The sequence below is a fragment of the Amphiprion ocellaris genome, chromosome 6, assembly GCF_022539595.1.
Source record: "Amphiprion ocellaris isolate individual 3 ecotype Okinawa chromosome 6, ASM2253959v1, whole genome shotgun sequence".
Lineage (NCBI taxonomy): Eukaryota > Metazoa > Chordata > Actinopteri > Pomacentridae > Amphiprion > Amphiprion ocellaris.
In genome coordinates this window covers 33,834,121-33,856,471 of record NC_072771.1, presented here as the reverse complement: position 1 = coordinate 33,856,471, position 22,351 = coordinate 33,834,121, and the positions used below count along the sequence as shown (strand labels likewise).

The following is a 22,351-nucleotide window of genomic DNA, read 5'->3' as shown; positions in this document are numbered from 1 at the left end:
ATATCGCTGGACAGGAACGTCTTTTAAAGAATATTCTGTCATCTTAGATCTCAATAACATCTTGAAAACATTTTCTTTAAACCACATTGAGAACATCCTTCGTTTGAGAACATTCTAAAATGTGTTTCCTTAATAAAAAGGCAAATATGTTCTACCTTCAGTATATCACATTAAAAACAAAACATTCTGTCATCTGAGGCCCCCGTTAATTAATGGAGAATATTTTTTGAATGTTGGTTTGAGAAGTTTTTCTGTTGGGGGTGTTCCTCAAGAAGGTCTCTCAAGTCATGAGCAACTGGAAAAGTACTAAACTGATGCTTTAATATGCTAACTCACAAAACAAAATAAAATGTCATACACTCAATTTTCCGATTATATACATAAAGAATCTGTGCTGCAGAGGTTGCAGTGAAGGTTATACTGTGTTGTTGTGCTGGCTTGTTCAAAAACAACTGTATCCTGCTTCATTACCTACAGCTTAGAGAGTCTGGAGAACTCTAACCAGCAAGAAATCAGGGTTAGCACATCTCCAATTCATAGGATTCCACTCCCAGGTCAGAACTTTTCTCAGAACTTTTAGTACCTGTCAGGAGCTAGTAAAACTTATTTCTGTGCACACAAAACAAGCTGCAGATTAGCTAACCCTGCACTGATTCTTAAAGTTCCTTGTTAACATGTGCTCAGGTCAAACTTTTTGGTGCAAGTGCGGACTCAAAACAATCTCATAAATCCTGATAAAGCTAGAAAACAACAAAAAAATACTGCCTTTCTCTGTGTGAGAGTCACAAATCTTTCTTTGTTAGCGCTGTGATGCAAAACAGCTGTAATCCAGAAGTCATAACTTGTGATTTTTGACCTCCGATTACTGAACAAGGAAGTCCAGTTGAAATAACTCTCATGATAAGGCCTGAATGTTTCATGACTTATGTCACACCGCCAAGAGCAAAATCTGTTTAGTCACTTTACAGTAGTTTTTACAGCATCTTTGGGTCCATAAAGTCATGCCAGCAGCAAGAATTCAAGGTGTGTTTGTGACTTTTTCAAAACTCACAAGAAAGTCTTCCAGTAAGAATGTTACTCAATTTGAACCCAGTAGAAGTCACACCTTTGCAAAACATGTCAACTTTTATTCTACTTTTGTTAAAATACATTTCAAGTTGGATTTACAGCACTATTTATTGAAAAATAAAAATGGTATTCACATAAAACAGCATTATCATCCTGCATAACTTATATTTACATATGAATGTGGTGCCAGTTTTACTATACAGACATTTTACTTAACCTCTATATCACTGGTGATACTACAGACTTGATGTTGGAGTGACACAAAAATGTTTTTTATCTCAGTTTTCAGAGACCTTTAAGTAGACCAGCTACTATAAATATCCACCTTTTTTCCCCCTGAGATTACAAGAATTTCTTTGTGCAATTTACTCATTCACACATTTCATTCAGAATAAAATCACTTTTCAATAAAATTCTTACAAAAAGTCTCTGTTAGTTTGACTGAAGGCTGTTTAAACAGTAGTTTCTCATCTGCAGTTTATGCACTGTGGCACTGTTAGACTGTAGATTCACAGCACAATTCTGACTTTAAAATACTGCTTTCTACAGGAATTAACAGTGTTGCAAAGAAAGAAAGAAAAAAGAATTAAGAGAGTATATATATATATATATATATATATATGTGTGTGTGTGTGTGTGTGTGTGTGTGTGTGTGTAGTTGAACTTAATGACAGAGAACTTATATGTGACTGCTTGAGAACATGTTGTTGCTTAGTTGGACTATTATTTCGGCAGTTTCTGCTTGAAATAACACAATATCTTCCCACCTAAAGCAATGTTGCAGTGGTGTCAAGCCTCAACAGTTACCTAAACTTGTACTTTTGATGAAAGTAAATACTTTCTAAGCAGCATTTGGATCAAAATCTGCATTAAAACACACATAGGGATATACTATGATGCTGAGCAAACAATAGACAGTGGTATTTGGGTTTTAAGCAGGGGTAATTAGTGCCAAATGTTAAGTAAATTAGACCCATGACAGTTTGTCATGGCGTTGTGCTATGTACAAGCAAGGTGCTATTCTACTTACAAAAATAATGTACGTGCATTGTCTTGTTTAAATTACACAATACTGTCAAGAGTTGTGTCATTTCATGTAAAATAAGTCAGAGCCACAAGAATTTGACTTGACAATTCGAGGAAAATTAGCAGGAGAAGTGATGAAAAGAATGCATTTCCACCCAATAACGATTTAGGACACAAGCCAAAACAAAGTGCATAATAGTGTGAACCTGACTTTACATTAAATTTCATGAAAACCTCAAAGGAACAGAGAGATATGCATCAAACTAGACCAAACATGCACCCTCCAGTGTGGCAGTTTTAACACAAATTAGTGAAATGATGTTCATGTGTCCCATTTCAACAATCACTATACATGTGAATAAAAATCTGATTCAGGTCTGAAGTGTTTTTTGTTGTTTTTTTCTTGTTTTTCTTTTACATCACTGTAGCTTTAAGCCTGCTGTCATTTTCTCTTTGTGCCATCGAAACATTCAGTGTCGCAATAAAAGAACAAGCTCACAATAAAAAAGAATCTTTGGAACATTATAAACTGCAGTTAGTGGTTCACTCAAGTCCACGAGGCAGTGCAATAATCAAGACTGTCCATAACCTCAACACAGGAACAGGCTGCTGGTGATGCCTTATTGTGGTGGCTGTGTGTCTATTATGACTGACTGGGGTGCTGTGGAATTCACAGAAAGGTCATGTTCTGTGTAAGCAGGCGGCAGATCATCAGGCTTAAAATCCAGCTGAAATACACAGAATAAAAAGCAGAGTTACACATTAAATACCAAGAAATACACGAGGTATTTCTTTTCTTTTCTCAGGGTAGGTATTGAAGATAAAAATGGGACATAATCCAAACTTTTGGTCTGGACTGGGTTTGTGCTAGATATACCTCATTATATGAAGGTGGAGGCCCACAGTAGACGTCAGTGCTGTACCGTGGAGGTGCGTGTAAATCTTCACTGTCTGGATGTGACATGCCTTCTGTTCGGAAGGGGATGAAGTAAATGGACCGCGGGTGACCTTCGTTCTCGTTGCGTCTCAGAGCCTCCGCTTCGATCTGCTGCTCCCTGTAGCGACTGCAGGCTCTGCAGAAGGTGGTGCAGAACATGATGGAGAGACCGAAGCCGATGAAGCCCAGGAAGATCCTTGGAGAGGAGGATGTGTGCAGAACAGAGGAACATGGAAGATGTTTAGAAGTTGTTATAGACAACAAATGTCTCTCTACGGGTCTTCCGGCACCGAAACTCCAATTAAGCTGAGTTTTAATAAAGGTTCTTAACACGAAACATTAATTTAAACTTCTCAGGGGTCCAGTTGTTCTCAAACATATGTAACACCAACATCATACTGTGAATTTGCTTTGATTTTATGGCACAGAAAAGGATATTATATCTGTAACACATAGCCCATATAATGCAACAAACAAAAACAACAACAAAAAAAAATTCCATATGTCACTATTTGGTGCAAAGATACAAATTTATATAGACAGATAGATAGATAGATAGATAGATAGATAGATAGATAGATAGATAGATAGATAGATAGATAGATAGATAGATAGATAGATAGATAGATAGATAGATAGATAGATAGATAGATAGATAGATAGATAGATAGATAGATAGATAGATAGAGGGATGAGAAAGAATACTTCACCATAATAATGTCGGCAAAGTTTTAAAATTCAGTCTTGCACCATACATACAGCTGTTGGGTAAAACCAATGTCAGAATAAGAAATAGGACAAATAACAACAAAAAAAAGAATGATAAGAAGAAACGTGTCTTACTCTAGAAAGGGCAAAGAATCCAACGACATTCTTAAACTTGTGTGGACAAACTCTTGTTAGACCAAACTGGAAGTGGAGTCACAATCCACAGTGCGAACCTAAAAGAACAAATAAAGGAAAACATATAAAATAAATGTTTTATTTTATACAGAGTGTCTTGTAGGATTCTTAAGGTGCCTCCAAGTGTATTAACTCTAAATAAAAAAAAAAGTCTTTATCATCCTTCTGGACAGATATGAAAATTTACCTTGAACATACAACTCAAAAATCATTTTTTCCTCCCCAGACACTATAAACCCAGGAATGCTCATTGATTGTCTCTATTATGGGTGGAGAGCTATAGAAGCACTATAGAGGCAGTTATTACGAGACATCAGTTTGTGCTGCAGTGACCTCATTGGGTTACAGTCATTCAATCTGGTTGAACTGGTTGGAGATATTACGCAAAGCTCTCATGATTACATTTTTCCACTATGCTTGTAAACCTACCAGGTGATCGCTGGTAATACTGAGATAACAGTCTACAAGGAGGGCAGAGTTATCAATATGAAGACTGAAAGGAAATTTTGAAGTCAAGTTTGATAAATGAGTGTTTTAGAATAGAGAGGTAGATGGATCATATACAGAGCCTATAAGGAGTATTCACCCATCTTGGACCTTTCATCTCTTCAAAGTAATGTCACTTAATTCAAAATATATAATGTAAAAAAAAACAAGTGATTGCGTAAGTATCCACCCCTACGAGGTCAGTATTTATTAAATGGACCTTTGACGTCAATCACACCATTTAGACTGTGTAGATAGGCCGCAATTCACCTTGTAAATTTGGACACTGCAATTTTACCGTATCCTTCTTTGCAATACTGCCTAAGTTCTGTCAGGTTGCTCGAGGACTGTGAGTGAATACACAAATTCTCAGTTGGATTGAGGTCTGACTCAGCCGCTCCAGAACATTCACCTTGTTGTCTTTAAACATTTTTGTGTAGCTTTAGCTGCAGCTTTGGGTCGTTGTATTGCAGGAAAACAAGTCTTTTCCCAAGTGGCAGTTCTCTTGCAGTCAGCCTCAGGTTGTCCTCCAGGATTTCCCTATGCTTTGCTGCATTTGATTTCCCCTCTCCCTGACAAGGACCTGCTGCTGAGAAACATTCCCATAATATGATGCTGCCACCACCATGCTTTATGGTGGAGATGGTGTGTTTGTGATGATGTGCAGTGTTTGGTTTTAGTTTTGAATATTTAAGATAAAATGGGTTGAAAAGTTCATTTACCTCTTAAGCTACAGACACTATTTAAAAATTTGAATGTCGACCAAACAAAAGTAACAACGCAAAGCTGAAAAAGGGATTTTTCTTGGTTCATGAACAGATGTTGTAAAAGTTGGATTGTATTTTTACAAAATGGCTATAAAACAGTCAGATTACAGCACAGTCACACCCTTGAACCACAAGTACGCCACTGCTCAAGTCATTTATAACAAAGTTTATCACAAGTTTTAATCAGTTATATTAATATGCGAAATATCTTAAAGTTACATTTACAGAGAAGGGAGATAAATTACAATGAAATTATCACAAAACCTCAGTTTGGACCAGGTTCTAAACATGATGTTGAAATTACACTCACAAGTCCAGAAAGACATTGTGTGTAGTGTGAGAAGATCTAAAATGGCCAATCTTTTTTATGTTTAAAAAAAAAAAAAGGCTAAATAGATTTATTTAACAAAAACAAGCTCAAAAAAATCACATGAGAAGGTGAGGTCAAAATTCACAACACACGATCAGTGAGCACATGGGAACAAGGACCCGGTCTGTAAATAATGCCAAAACAAATAAGAAGCTCCGAATACGTCACATTTGAGAAATTATACTGGGATTACATTTAATCAGATTTCAGCAACTAACAAGTTTTGTAAACTGGAAGCAGAAGCAAAAGAAACAACTTCAGACTCTTACCTTCAGTGCAGCAACGTCTCTTCTCAGGTGTGGAAGCGGAGCAAAATCAAACGGTGCAGAGTACAGTTTTTATTGTGGGTGTGCTGTAGAGGGGGTGGTGTGTGTGTCTGTCTGTGTGTGTGTGTCTGTGTGTGTGTGTGTCTGTGTGTGTGTACATACATGGGAGTGAGTGCAAAGCCCCAAATGTTTATCAACCACTGAAACACACTCAGAAATTATAACATTCTTAGCTTTATCAGCAGTGTGTTTGAGCCTTTGCTTACCTTACACGTTAATGCGTATGATAATATGCCCACATGTATGAATTTGTGTGTGTGTTTTGTCGGTTGGACATTGTGTTTTATTGGTTTGTGCTAAAGGTCCATCGGAAGAATTTATGGCAGCTTTAGACCATTTAAAGCAACAGCTACCTTCATCTGCCAGGTCTTGAGTGAGAGTTAAGTTACCGTAGAAACGAGAGCAGAGCAGGAAGAAGAGGCCTGTTTCCCATTAACCATTCAAATCTCACCGCTCCTCGGTGTTCACATACACATCAAAGTGGTAGGTCAAGTGAGACCTGCCCTCCATTTTTTATGTCAGAGAGCTGCTACGTTGTCCTTTCTGTTTTAAATCATTAAAACAAAGTAGGCAGAGTTTAAATCAAGTGAGTGGCACCAAAAAAAAAAAACTTCACATATGAACAACCTTCACAATCACGTTGTTCAGTTATTTAATGTTGCACTTCCAGGAAGTAGAGACTAACAAAAGACAGACAGGTAAAGAATTCCTGAGTTTAAATACTGTACTGATTGTACCGATATGCAACTTTATGGATATATTTTTGTGAAAGCCGTATTACTATTGACCAAACAGGCTTTTTGATGAAAACCAGTTGTGCTCAAAGCTGTGTTGAGACAATAGTGACATCACTGCAAAATTTTGATTTTTTTTTTCCAGACTTGACAAATTACATCCAGACCTGTACCCCCCATGACAAGTAAAGCTGATTTTTCCTGTAAACAAACACTCCTTGTGTGGTTCAGTCGCCTGCCCTAGTGGTTATTCCACCAAAGAACGTGACAGAGTTACGTGACGATCGGCACTCGTTTGTCTGGGTGTCTGTCTATTAGTTATATTATTCAAAAAAGGAACAACAGATTTGGATGAAATTTTCAGGGAAGGTCAGAAATGGCACAAGGACCAAGTGATTAAATTTTGGCAGTGATGCAGCTTATAGTCTGTATAGTCACGGATTTTGTTAAGGATTTCCGTATCATAGCGGCACAGCGTCACTGTAACCATGACAACAAGTGAACACTATGTCAGCTGCCTGCTGATCACGATTGCGATCCCACTACAAATCGACAGTTGTATGATTTCATCAGAAATCATACAACTGAGCAGCCTTAGCAGAGTACTGCACTCTCAGAGTGCTTTTCTTGTTTTATTCTGTGTGCAAAAAAATGCACTTGTATGACTGGAAAAAATGAAATCTAATAACTAGAATTACTGCTTTGTGGGGTCGTTTTGCAAACTCTCCTACTGGAAAAGTGTCAGACAAACTGATCAGGAGTAAAAGGATACAAAGGTTAAAACCACAGAACTCCCAGGAAGCCATGACTGTGCAATTTTTATCAAATTACTAATGGCAGTAGCATAAAATGAAGTTACAGAAATAAAAGTCAAATCTGGTCAAATTAATTTTATTCATGCTAAACCAGGAAATAGTTTCCTTAAAGATGAACAAAATTAACATTACAGCCTATAAAAAATTGACACTGTTGAATCGATTAAACCAAAGCGTTTTTGTAACATGTTACGTTTTCTGTTGTCAAGAATTTCAATTTCAATAAAGTTAAACGTATTTAAAGAAAACCAGTGGTGTCAGATTTAACATTTATGTTGTCAGTATTAAAACTAAAGCAAACAGTGCAAAATGATGAAGTGATTCAGCAGGACGATGTTGAGTTCTGCACTTTTTTAGGTTAAATATGATTCAGCAACACTTAAACTGGAAAAATCAAATAGGTGCATTAAAGTACCTCCTTCCTACAGAATTAATTTAGGTGTAGCCACCATATATTCTGCTGCAGATTTTGTTGCTTTGCTAGTGGAGGAGTGCTCTGGTACTAAAATAATAAAGAAATTAATATGCACAGTTCATTTTTGATGCAACATTGACTGATTGTACAACCCTGTACAATTTTCATGTTGCTGTTTTCTACAGCAATGATGCAGCATAAATCTAAATTTACTTCACACATGAAAAAAAAAAACAAACAAACCCTGAGCCCTGCTTCTCAACACACAGTTTCACAATCACACACCTACAAACACAAACAGACTCACGGCGAAAACTGAGCAGAAATATTCTTCTCCACTGTTCTGCTCTAAGTACATTCATTGAGAAAACAATTCCTCAAGAATTTTTTTGGAAAAAAAAAAGACAAAAACATTTTCTTTTCTTTCATTTTTTTGGGATCACAACAACAAGGAAACCCCAAACGTGCCTTAAAATCATGTTACACCTTAAAACCTATCACGTGTGAGGGCTCATTAAGGCATTTTTTCAGGCTATTTTTCACATACTGGTGGTATTTACAATACCTAATTAGACCCTTATAGACCTAAAAAATGTACTTATTTGCCCACTGAACAACACTTGGTGTAAAAAAGTCACTGTCATGATCAATCAGAAGTGGCAGATTAAATAATGTCCAACTAATGTCTAACTACCTATTCAAAAGAAAGAGTACCTGCCGTTGTTGTGATGATTTTACACAGAAATTCTGAATCTGTTATTACTTTTTAAGTTTTTTTAAGTTGCAAGTTTGACATGTGTGATTGTTGTCATCAACTTTTAATTTGTCAAGCGAGGCCACACCTCTGTTTCTGCCTGGAGCAACATAATGATCCACATTAGACATTTAGTTTCCCTTGTAGCTATAAATCCTCATGAGGCACTCTGTGGTTGCGTTTGTTCAGCCAGGCCTGCAGCAGAGGAAGGTTTTTGTCCATCCAGCGGATGTTATCCTCGATGGTCTCGTAGGTCTGCTGGATGCACCTCATCTCTGAGCCCGTCTCCTCGGTCAGGGAGCCGAAGAAGCTTCGTATCTAAGTACATGCAGAGAAGGGAGATTTAAATCCACGTATTTGTTGGGCATAAGATCCAAAGATGACCGTTATCGACTGAAAAAGCTTGACAACAGAACAAAAAGCTACAAAAAGTTATAAGATGCTAAAAACACTAAAATTATTTTGCACATATAAGATAATTTTTTTTTATTTTTAAATTTTACTCACCGCTCCTGTTGCAAAGTCAGGCATTATCTACACCTTTGCTACTACCTTCTGCACCTCGTATGGATTTACTAAAAGTTTACATACAACTGCCACTAATGACTGGAACTCTGCAACAATCCCTAAAACTCACCCCAGATGCATCGCTGCCGTCGTTTAAAAAAATCATTTAGAGTAACACTTCAGAACCACTGCACCTGTTTTCAGAATTTCTATTTTACAAGTCATTGCGTAATTTGTTTTGTAATATTGAGTGATTTGCTGTACGTGTAATCTGTTTTGTTGTTTATCTTGTTTGTGTGCTGCCTCTTGGCCAGGTCATTATTGAAAATCAGAATCAGTTCTCAACTAACTTATCTGGTTAAATAAATAAAAAATAAAACTGCACCTTGAATGGAATTTTTTGCACAACTTTGCGCAATACATCTCTGTATATGTTCAGCAATGTACAAAATCCAGATGTACAACATCCCTTACACTACTTATAGTTTCTAATACACTAAATAAGCTTTCTTTAAATGTTTTCATAGACTTGTATATACAAATGTTCTTCTAGATATCCATATTTTATAATTGCATATCTCCTACTGTTCTTAAAAAATGCTGCCTGATTTTGTGAATACGAGGACAGAACTGCTTCTTTATTCCATTGTACACTGTGCAGTGACAACAAGGAATTCTATACTACTCAGCTCTATTCTATATATATATTTTGCAGTCAGATTTCAACACAAACATACCAACAGATAATGTTAATATAGTGGATACTACTTTGAGAAAGTTTGTCATTTTCTCCTAACTGGATAAATATCTGTGGATCAATACACAAAAAAAACTGAAAAGAAAAAGAAAGGATAAGAGTACTGAGAAACTTTAAAAGTTAATTGAAATCCATAGACATGTGTCCTCAATGTTAAGATCTTTTTGCCTTCTAGCACTCCAAGCAGGGTCCATGTGGCTGTCAGGAGGGTTAACACACCACAGTTTCTAGTTACAACAGTGGAAGCCCAGGTGGACACAGCTTTACTCACCTCATCGAGCATCTCTGTGGTAGAGTACTGGTTGGTAACTCCAGTCACCAAGTATGATATAGTGCTGGAGCCGAGGTCAAACCTGTTGCATTAGAACAAACAGACATGATTCAAAGTTCACAATATTCAACTCTGTTTACATTTTTATGTACAGTTCAAAAAAGGGCAACACTTTGAGTATTTTTTCTATAAAGCTTTACATGGGTGACCCAGTAACTGAACGGTTCAGGTGGAGACAAAATGAGATCAAATGCTGTCAGCAGTGAGTCCACAGTTTGACTGGTGGCTGGCAGGATCTTTAATATATGTCCCCTTTTATTTCTACATAGTAATGTCAACTCAATAAAACTTCAAAATACGTGATTGCATAAGTATTGACCTGCCAAGTCAGTATTTATTAGATGAACCTTTGGCCCCAATTTCAACTTTAGAGTACATAGATAGGCCTCAATCAGCCTGGCACATCTTGACTCTGCAATTTCACCCCATTCTTCTTAGCAAAACTGCTCAAGCTCAGTTAGGTTGATTGAGGCTCGTGAGTGAACACACAAATTCTTTCCCTCTGTTTCTCCACATTCTGTCTGTCTGTCGGTATGAGAGGATCTAACAAAGGCAAAATGCCCCCCCATAATCCAGAATTTTACATTATGAACTGTATGTTGTCGTTGCCTGCTTCTGAATCCTTCTTTTAGCTTGACCAGCTCGCAAAACATCATACTGTGAAATACAAAAACTTCTGTACATCACTGTCACATTTACAGAAGCTGTTGGATGTCAGGTTTATTTTAAAGTCCCTTTCTGGACTTTTTGGTGGTGTAACCCCTAAAAACTTATCGCTTTGTGTCTCAAGTTGTAATATTGGATTAATTCAGTTATACCAGAAACTAATTCTGAAGAATAATGATGACACAGATTAGCATCTTAGGTTAGTTACGTATTACACCTCGGCAGTCTGAATCTGATATAAATATAAATGATGCGCTGTGGAGCTTCAAAATAAGGGTGAAATCGATACAGTGTGTGTGTGTGTATTGATCGACTGACTTCTTGATCATGGTGTGCCAGTGGGCTCGGAGGAAATCCCAGGCCAGTTTGTAGCCGTGTGGGTTCTTGCTGATGGACACGACGACATCTGGGAGGTCCTGAGTCTTCATCACCTCACCGTGGAGGCTCTGCTCCATCATCCTGCAAAGAGAAAGAGAACGGCAGGAGAGCAGGAGAGATCAGAGTCTGTTTTCTTATCTAGAATTTGCCGTTTCAGTTTTCTTAATCTACACACCACTGGAGTTTGTCCTTCCGTGGACTCCAAGCCATGGCAGTCTTCATGCGGCTCCTGACAGACGTTTGCATCGAGTGGCGGTACTTCTCAAACAGGAAGTCCCACCCTTCTGCCGTCTGAGCTCCGGTTATGAACACAGCCATTGTGATGTCAACTGGGAGGCTAGAAACAGAGAAGATGTTGAGACAATCTGAAAATGTTTCAACTTTTCATACATACACACATATTCATACTTGCCTTTGCACATGCAGACAACTACATACACACACTCTATACTCACATATTTATACATCCCAGAGTCACTTTATATTTTAATCCTTATTCTGTTGTCACTTTATATTTGAAAATTTAAATATTTATACCCAGGTTGTAAACATGGTTATGTGTTTTCTGTATATATCGTCTATACCTCTGCAGGCTCTTTGTTTTGTGTGCCTTTGTCTTTTTTTGTGGTGTGTGACAAATAAAATTAGATTAGATTGGACAGAGGAGCTCTGTGGTGTTATTGAGGCCTATGACTTCTGACCTCATGTTGCCGTCGGAGTCCTTCCACTGGTTAAAGAGCTGCGTGGCTTTGTTCAGACATGGAGGGTATTTCCTGACGCAGGCGAACAGCAGCAGGTAACTCCTCAACACTCGCTCAGAAACTGAGCCAGAGTCCGTCCACTCCTGCCGGTCGATCAGCCCCCGGAACAGATCGACAATGTAGCCCTGCGACACACAACCAGCCAGTGTATAAATCATCGCTGACAGGGGTTGACGGTTAGATTTACTGAACATATGCTAGTTGCAATTTTGCCACAAATATACTGTTGTGGTAATTTATGAAAAGAAGTTTCATTTCACTACAAGCTGCTGTTACTTAGATGTCTGTTAGATGTAACGCTGATTTTTTTTTTTTTTTTATCATTTTCAATGGAAACCTGTGCGATTTTTCACTGTAGGTTACACATAACAAGAAACATAAAGACCTGACTTTGGGTACTGTTAAGGTGTGATGGGCCTTTTTTATTTTAGGCATTTAAAAAAACTCAATAAGTAATCATTTAATTTACTGATTTAAAGAAATATTGAAAATAACTGTTATTGTGTTGTATCATATTACATATTACAAAAAAGTCATTTCTAAAAGAACTCATAACAATCATAGTGATCAATGGTGAAAATAACCATTATTTCATATGAAAAGTTGAACTTATACAATATTGTGGTTCTGCGACTTTGTTTAAATTGTAATAACTTAACAGAAACACTCCATTTATACAGCACTTCCACAGAACATCGCTTTTCAGAATTTTTCAGTACTTATTTAAGAAACTGTGTCCCTCTCCCCACTCGTGTGAGTTTTGGCCTTTGTGGCAGATTATTGATTAGATTATCAAATAAAGAAATCCTGATCGTACCTACCTGTGTACCTGTCTGTGAGTTCTCACTTTGAGTTCTAAAATTACAAACTGTGAATCATATGGTTATAAGGTTATATGCATACGGTTCCCTAAGGAGTTTTTGACTTCTTCTAGTGCTACAGAGAACTTTTTTCATAAGTGGATTTTGAGGTTTTTACATGCACAACATAATACATAACTCTGCCACTAGTGTGACACTATTTTACTAATCAACAGGTGGCAGTAATGTGTCAAGAAATGTTCTAGTAATGGAGTGGAAGAAGGCGACTGCACACTATCAACTATGAAGACAAACTGTACAGGATCTGAAAACTTAAAAAAAACACAACTGCCTTATTTTTGTATTACATAAACTTTTCTGAGCTCAGAACTTAATGGTCTAAAGAAGAAAAGTGCAGTCTGAGTCCATTAACTACCTTGTTTTAAGGGTATGTTTGACATTTTGGATACAAACTGTCCCAAAATCATCTGAAGCATCGTGATGACATGAACTTCCTTTGGAATTCAAACTGTTTTAATGTGGAGACAGACTGGTATGAAATATTTATCAGAATACTGTCTGTTATGAGAAGTGGCATGAGTGCTGCCTTCGCTAACCTTCATCTGATTCTCCAGAGCCGCCATGTCTCTCTTCTCCATCAGTTTGTAAAGAGGTACGAGCTCTCCGAAGCCCTGAGTCACAGCCATGATCTCCGTCTCTCTGGACAGATACAGCGACAGCTCCAGAGCCGTGTCCAGCCTCACCTTCCCCACGCTGCAAGACACAAGTCTGGCTTCAAATCATCACCATGCAAGCATTTTTCTATTTGCGGCTAACATCTTAAATTGATATTAGCTAACTGATAAACCTCAAATCTCAAAGAGTATGGATAGAACACTTCTAAATTTATCATCTAAACACACAAAATCTTCCCAAAAACTTGTTACTTAGCCAAATTTGCTTTATGATAAATGTGAGCATCAGATTTCTTCACCAAAACGAGGTATTATGTGGGACTATGTGAGCAGATTCAGCTCTTTAAACAGACCTGACCAGCTGGAAGACGTTTTGGATGAGGCTGGCGCGATCGTTGCTGGTCAGAGCCGTGTGGTTGTGCTGCAGGACTTTGATGATGGAGTTCCAGCCGTCGCCTGCATAGTGAACCATGTAGTAGCCACTCATGTCCACGTTGAACTTGACCCAGTCCACCTCCTCCGGCAGGTACAGCACACCTGCATAAAACGGAAGAGCAAATATGAGCTCTGAAGTGAAAGGCAGTTATGGTGATTAAATTGTGTGTATGTGGATAAAAGAAAAAAAGCATAGCAATTTAAAAATCAGCCTTATCTGGTGCAAAATCCTCACCAGTCTTTGTCTTGAGCAGGAAGCGGTGGATGGTGCTGGAGGCGCTGGTCATGTAGGTCAGAGGGATCTGCCACAGGAAGCTATCAACACAAAATGAGGATTAAAAAAATAAGAAAAAGTAAAGTATCAAAATAATCAAACTATTTAAAGTGAAAAACAATACATTAACCAAAAAAGTTGAAAATGAATTAAACAAAACATTGAACAATAAACTGATTGAAGATGACAGGCTTCAAATACCGCTATATGACTATAGCAACTGCATGGAAAAATCCATTTATGGCTTTTAGTCCATTCAGTTGATGTTGCAGTTTTAGATTAAACTGATGGATTGCTACATTTCAGCCACTACAGCATGAACACTACCTGAAAAGTCTCTCTTTTGACACAGACTGGTTGTAATGTAAAGGCTGCTTTTTAAAATATGCTAAAAATGCAGGAAAGAGGACATCTGCAATAACTAAGACTCTACACTTATTCTAACGTTTTACCCTTCAGTGAGGGAGGGATCGTTCGTCTTCAGGAATCTCTCCTGACTCAGCCGGACCTCCCGACCTCTGACCTCCACAGTGAGCAGTGGGAATCCTTCCTGCAGCGTCCAGGTGTCCATGATGGCTCTGACGTCCAGCTCATCACCAGAGTGCCACTTCTGTATACACATGCATGACAGAGAAATTATTCGGCAGCATAGACAGTGGCTTGTGTGACCTGCTACATAGTGGCATTGATACGAGGCATAAAAATATCAGGGAAATTAAGGGATACTGAAAATTTGGATCACGCAGCATTTAGTGTGAATTTCTTGTGTGTAATTCCACTGTGATTAATCAGACGTGCTGAGTTTAAAGAGCCCACATCATGCACATTTACAGGTTTATTCAGAATATGTTTATATGCTTTAATGTTCAAAAAATACAATATTTATCTCATACTTTATATCACTGCGGCATCTCTGCGTATCCTCTGTCTAAAACACATGATTTTAGCTCCTGGTTCTTTAAAGTGCCCCTTTAAAAAGCCCCCTCTGCTCTGACTGGTCAGGTGGATGTAAGCCTTGAAGAAGAGGTGCTGGTTTGCAAGAATGCTGCTCATCCTTTACCACCAAGGGAGCCGCTAGGCAGTTGTTATGCAAATGGAGATACAAATAAGTAACAAAAGAAAAGCCTGGGCTTTAAATGGGCCGTTTCAGGCAGGTAAGGAAAAGTGTTTTCTGTGGAAGAGAATAACTCCCTTTGGTGTGGAATTTAGGCTTTGTAAGTTTGCAAACCTTTTACAAGTCCACAAAGCTTTCCAACACACTACATGAAGTATAACAAACTCCAAAGAAATCATAATATGAGCTTTTTGATGTAATCAACAGAGACTGTCTGCAGTTTGTTGAACCTGATTGCTACCAAGCAAGAAAACTTACAGAGGTTCCAGACTGAAGTTTACGTTTGGAGCAGAATTCTCTGTGTTCCATTCGACCTTCGACCAGGTCATCTGATTCGCAGATCTGATGGCAGGAAGCACAAAATTAAGCAGAGAATCAAAACAGAGTAAAAGGATATATTAAGAATGTTTTCTCAAACACACCAGGTATTAAATGACATAAATACAACTGTTAGTGCTACTTTTGGGTTACATGAGCATAAACATAAACCTGTTTGATGAGCTGAAAAACAGGCAACAGCACAGATTTTTTAAAGTCTTATATTACAATTAACTACTGAAATAAAGTTAAAGGACAATTCAACAGGCACTTTATGAAAACTGATCAGTTTGTCCCAATGGTAGCTGCTGTATCCTGGCTAAAAATGAGTTTGGTTCATGACTTGCCTTATTCATTAAAACTGGCTGATTTTGCTTTTGAAACCACTGACTAAATGGAATAGCCTCACAATCCAAGTATTGTTACCTGCACTTACACTGAGTTTTAAACAGAATGAGTCCTGTTAAGCGCTAATTGAATTTGACAAAAATAAATAAATTCTGAACCGTGAATCTCTCACCCAGAGACTTCAACACACACATCACTCACATTGGTCAGACTCTCCCACAGGTGGCTGTTCACAGTGTTTTGGTAGCTGTAACGTTTGAGGTATCGGATGATGCCGATCTCGAAGGCCTCAGGAGTAAGAAAGTCCCGCAGCATGTTCAGAATACAGGCTCCCTAAAACATATATAAATATACTAAAAATTAACAATTGAAACCATACATTGCATGATTACGTACCGTTATAAGTCCTTAAACCTGCGTTTGAATGTTTTGTTTCAACTACACAGTGTAATACTAGACTGTAAAGTTTCTGCATCCTCTATACAGTCCAGCACTTTAACATCAGATGCTTCATTCAGCTTCAGATTGAGTCTGACCTTGTCATATGACACATCGTCGAACATCTCCTGGATCTGTGTGGGGTTTTCTACGGGGGTGGAGACTGGGTGAGAGGAGCTGAGGGAATCCACCTCCATCGCCTCGAAACATTTCCCCAAGAAGAAGTCATCCTGGGATACAGGTAGGACAGAGAGAGTTGTATTTAATGTGGCTATTTGGAGTCTTATTCTGGAACATGCTGCTGATGTAAGAGCTATGTAGCTTATGCACAGTAAGTCATCTCTGAATTCAGCTGTGCATGACAGAAATGAGGAAACATTATGTAAAGAAAACTACTTTGTTTGCATTATTCAGCTCTGAGGTAAGTCATCTGTCAGCTTTCTGTGCTCAGCTCTCACCACTTGCAGTTCTGGGTAGGTGATGTCGAGGGAAATATACTCCATGAACTTTGCGAAACCCTCGTTGAGCCACAAGTCGTTCCACCACTCCATCGTCACCAGGTTGCCAAACCACTGAACAGGTAAGAAAGCATACATGAACAGTATTTAACTTACAAATACATCTATAACTTTGGTCCTGTTAAACTGCACTGAGCAGAACAAATCTACACAAACGTCATTCTACTTTGCTTCCAGCTTCAACCACCCAATCCTTAAAACTGAAGCAGTTTTTCTTTTGAAATTTGACAAACAGAACGATGAACTGTGCAAGCACGTGTCGGCCCACTACCTGGTGCGCCAGCTCATGGGCGATGACCTTAGTGATGCCCAGCTTGTCGGAGGCAGAGGACCTGTCAGGATCAAAGAGGAGGCCAGTCTCTCTGTAGGTGGTCAGACCCCAGTTCTCCATCGCACCTGACTGGAAGTCAGGGATAGCAGCCAGGTCTGCAGGGAGGAACGTCAAGAACATAAACACAACTGAATATGGTGCATCCGAAATGAGCTAATATTTTTATATGGTATTCATTTGTATTCCTATTGCTATTTTAATAGAATAACATAGAATAAATCTTTATTGTCATTGTTAAACAACAATGAAAGAGAGTTTAGCAGCTCTTTGAGCTAGCAGCATACAGCAAAAGACAAAAAATGTCTTTTAAAACACCTCCCTCTCAATAAATGTTTGATCCTGTCAGGAGACAGAGTATTTCTACTGCTATAAAGCCTACATTTCAATGTACATACTGTATTTATGCTGTTCAGTCAAACTGACCTCACACAAAGCAAAAAGACACAAAATTAGATGCAATCCTAAATGTCTGCACAAAAGACATTTACCACACAAATCATACAGTTTCAGCAGATGGATTACAGATCACACAGTGACTTTGACACACTGTTTTTAGTTATTATTAGAGACAGAGGGTGCTGACTAATACTAATTTTAGATCTTAGTAACACACTAATGCTATTAAGAAGAAACATGTACATTGTAAAATAAAGCTTTAACTACATCACTTAGTTCACTGGAAGTCAAAACCTAATTTTAACAAAAGAAATACTAAAGCTACTGCTACAACTTCATCTTAACATTTTGATAACATGCATTTCCACTGACCCTGTTTGGGAAGCGGGTAAGGAATATCAAAATAGTCATCATAAAAGTCTAACAGCTTGACAGCAGCGTCCAACGCAAAGGCTGTCTGGTCGATCTTTTCGGGGACAGCATAGACTGAAATCTGATAGAATTCAAAGAGAGAGAGAAGTCAAATTAATACAAAGCTTGTAAATGACTATTTCAAATGCACAGAATACAGAAAATGTCTAGAAAATGAAAAACACTGTGAGGTTTAAAAGTTTCAAGTATTTATATATCTTACCTCGACACCATGCTTGGTGGTTTTGCTCACAGACAAGAAGTCAGACACAATGTAAGCCACCAAGTAGGTGCTCATTTTAACAGTGGTGTCAAAGTGATCCTCAAGCAAACCGCCCTGGCAGCTCAACAGTTTTAACCTGAGAAATGCAGGTATGGGGTTAAAGAAATGGAGAAAAATAGGTGAGTAGTGTTAATTAGTACCTTTTGATAAACTCATTATGTGGTTTTACTGCTCTGCTACCTTTCATTGTATTCTAAAATAACCTGTACTTAAAATAAACTGACACCTTGGGCATGTTGGAGATGGTTATGTGTCGCGGCTCCCGTACGATCCGTATAGTAAAGTTGGCTTTGAAGGCCGGTTCATCAAAACAGGGGAAAGCTCCGCGAGCAAAGGTGGCTTCAAACTGCGTCGATGCCAGGACCCTGAGAATGTATTAGAAGATAAATAAAGTGAAATAAAGCTGCAGTATTTAGCATCTTTCAGCATCAGTTAATTGCAATAAAATTGGATGTAATTTACACATATGAAATTTCTTTTTTTTTGTTTTTTTTTTTACAGGCAGTTGTAAATGAAAGGTACCACGTTATACCCACTTTTAACAATTAAATGTAAATCTCAGTTGTCCCCAGGGAGTATGTATATTTTAAAGACAGGGAGAGGACATCCTGTCATACATTGCGGATCTCTAGACATACATAAATATGGGGATACACAAATATGTTTGCATAAAATGGCCCATTTAAAACCACATTTCCCATCAACCTTTTGCTTCTTTTTCCAAACAGGTGAATATTAGTTGTCAAATCTTGCTAGTTTTTGTGTGTTTTTGCATTTTCTGTTGTCATTTTTTCTAAAAAGATCTTATTGTATTGCACTAACTGTAAATGTCAGACAAACACAGACTGAACAAAAAGCTCGTTTCATGTAATATCCAATCAAATACAGCTAGAAAAAGCCACAAATCTTGTCACTGAGGTTTTTATTTACTGCATTTACTCAAATAATGATTAAAAGACACAATTAGTATCTTTAAAAAACGTAATAAAATAGGTTTCATGTCCTTACCGGACCTCCCCGCTGCTGGTTCTGTAGCTACTCTTGTAGAAACCATGGAAGCTGTCAGACAAGTTGGCAGCGAACTCCAGCTGAACTTCATACTTCCTGCCTTTGGTCAGCACCGAGTCTGACAGCAGAGCGAGCTGATGAAAGCGAGGATACTCCAGAACCTGAAGGGGCTTCACTCCTTCAGGGGCCATGAGCAGCGCGCCGGATATCTGTAGCTGCTTGGAGTGGAGAATCACGGTGCTGGTGTCTTCATGCACATCCAGCTCAATACGAACGACGCCGCTGAAGTCCAGGGTGGTCAGGTTTGGGTGGATGCTCAGGTCATAGTGGAGGGGAGTGACGGTTTTGGGAAGCCTCATGCGGTCCCAGGGGAATGGCTGGCCGTTGGCGGCTACGGGAGGCTCCTTGGCTTGGTTTTGATTTGGTAGCTGAGCCCCAAATGAGTGAGGAACGAGGGCGAAGACCAGCAGGAAGAGGAGGGGAGCCAACATGGTGACAGTGGAAGAAGAAAATCTTCTCACCTGAAATAGAAAAAAAACACAATAAAATTTAGCATCACAGGGTTAATTGTAGTGTACCAGGGTGTCAGGGGTGTCATTGTTTCACTAACCCACAAAAAAAACCAGGAAATCTGTCACACACTGAACAAACAAATATCCAACATCACCTTCTTTTCTTTGACTTGGTTAAACAGCTGCAGCATCACATTGCAGCAAGATCCATACAACCTTCAAACTGAGCGAGGGGCCATGTGCAATTAACACACATGGCACAGCAGATGACGGCATTAACGATCATCTTAATGATCTCAATGTCCTGACAGGTCACTGTGATCTTAAGTAGCCTAATTAACCTAAATCACAGTGAAATCATCAGGTTGAGCTCAGGCTGAATACAGCACCATCAGAACTGTCCATACATTTATATTTTCAGCAAATGTTGCTTCCTTTGGGTGATTTTTTAGTGGATTGGTGCAGAACATATTCAGTTTTGCAGCTAAGAAAGTAATGATAAGCCATACGCGATAAGCTAAGCTAAGCAAAGATAAGATAACTTTATTATTCTTGGAAGACATTGTTGTGCAGAAAAACTTCAAATAATATTAGAATAGTAGTAATGCATTGGTGACATGATTGCAAACATGAATCGATCACATAACTGAGTATACCATTGCAAAGACACAGTATCATTCAAAAGTTTGGGGTCACTTCAAAATGTCTTTATTTTTGAAAGAAAAGCCTTTTTTTCAATGAAGATAACTTTAAATTAATCAGAAATCCAGTCTAGACATTGTTAATGTGGTAAATGACTATTCTAGCTGGAAACAGCTGATTTTTAATGGAATATCTCCATAGGGGTACAGAGGAACATTTCCAGCAACCATCACTCCTGTGTTCTAATGCTACATTGTGTTAGCTAATGGTGTTGAAAGGCTAATTGATGATTAGAAAACCCTTGTGCAGTTATGTTAGCACATGGATAAAAGTGTGAGTTTTCATGAAAACATGAAATTGTCTGGGTGACCCCAAACTTTTGAATGGTAGTGTATATCTTTTTTAGTTATAGGAGGAATGTTAGTGTTTCCTAAACCACAAATTAAACTCAAATGAACACGATCTGCCGCTGCAGTGTATTTGAGAATAGGCCTATGTATAACTGAGATGTTGTATTATTGCCAAACACATTGTAAATGTTTCATTCCAACTACCAAAAGGTACAAAAAAAATGCACAAATAAAACAAGAGTTGTGTTTAAATCCACACCTCTGAAAATTCAAGGGAACACTTACATCATTAGTATACACTGTGTTGGTCATTGAGAACAAAATGACATCAGAATGGAGAGTGGAAAACAGAATAATTAACCTACTGAGGGGGGATTCACAATCAGTGTACATAATTTAATAAAACTTGAGAAATCTGACTCTGAAATGATGCCAAGTTTTTTAAGTCTGAAAATGACATGTAAAAACCTGCTACATCTCTTTGCATTAACAAAGCTCACAATGTATAGAGTTTTAACTAGAACTACTTTCTACTGAGGAAATAGTCTTTATTTCTACTGTTAGTATAATCTGTGAGCCCTGATCTCACTGGATAAGGATTCCCTCCTTACAAATCCCCCATTTTAACCTTTAACTGTGTCCTATTGTAAATATTCTACAGCTAGTTGACAGTTATTTAAACTATTTGCCCTACAAATTCACTGTAAGAACACGACAGTGCAGGAACATGACAGAGGAGCTGGAAATGCAACACTTTCGATTTCACACAATAGTTCATTCATTTATTCTCTCGATTTACAATCGACAGGGTTCATATTTCACCAAAACCGATGAGTTAAATAATCTGTTATCTTACATTCTTACCATGACTCAGCAGTGTGAAATATACACAGTGAAAACATTAAAGTTACCTTGTCGTCTTCTGCACGCAGTTTCAGCGCAAACAAGTCAGAAGTGAAAGTGAAACCATCGAAGGAGTATTGCATGCTGGGAAAAACCAGAGGAAAGCACCCCAGCAGGTAGAGCTTAGGTGTCAGCACAGATCATTTTAGGTGTAACACTTGCAGCTGAGGTGCAAGGACTGTAAATTCCAGGTAGGATTCATGATTTCAGCTCGTTTTTTTGCAGGTTTGCAGCTCAAACCTGCAGGACGGAGGCTGAGATAAAACATCCGACAAAAAAAGAGTTCAGCAGCAGCAGGTTCTGCAAACTAACATCTCTGGGTCATGCGTATGGCTGTAAAAATGCACAAAAGCAACAATGAATCAAGGAGGAAGCGAGGAGAGAAACAGGAAATTCCGTTGTTTTGATGCGCAGGTTCACGTTTAACCACTAGAGGGCGCCATTGCTTTAAATGACAGTGTTTTGTGCTTCTTTTGACTTTCTGCAGTTTTCTGAAGTCCCTTCATATGAATACATTAAAAAAATAAACATTCTGAGGTTGATTGAACTGAGCAGGATTGGGTTGAACACATAA

General features: G+C 38.3%; 1 protein-coding gene across 1 annotated transcript; it reads right to left on the bottom strand.

The window, feature by feature from the left end:
• Positions 1–1,102: 1,102 nt before the first annotated feature.
• On the bottom strand, positions 1,103–22,110 carry erap1b (endoplasmic reticulum aminopeptidase 1b). Its single transcript, XM_023264596.3, is given in 23 exon segments — positions 1,103–2,822; positions 2,972–3,227; positions 3,875–3,972; positions 5,827–8,919; positions 10,137–10,218; positions 11,181–11,321; positions 11,416–11,577; positions 11,942–12,126; positions 13,419–13,575; positions 13,850–14,033; positions 14,167–14,246; positions 14,658–14,815; positions 15,578–15,661; positions 16,187–16,318; positions 16,522–16,653; positions 16,882–16,995; positions 17,213–17,367; positions 18,041–18,161; positions 18,303–18,416; positions 18,418–18,438; positions 18,589–18,727; positions 19,371–19,891; positions 21,786–22,110. Coding segments are annotated over 20 exon segments (2,928 nt in total). The 5' UTR covers positions 21,861–22,110; the 3' UTR covers positions 1,103–2,822; positions 2,972–3,227; positions 3,875–3,972; positions 5,827–8,748.
• Positions 22,111–22,351: the final 241 nt, after the last annotated feature.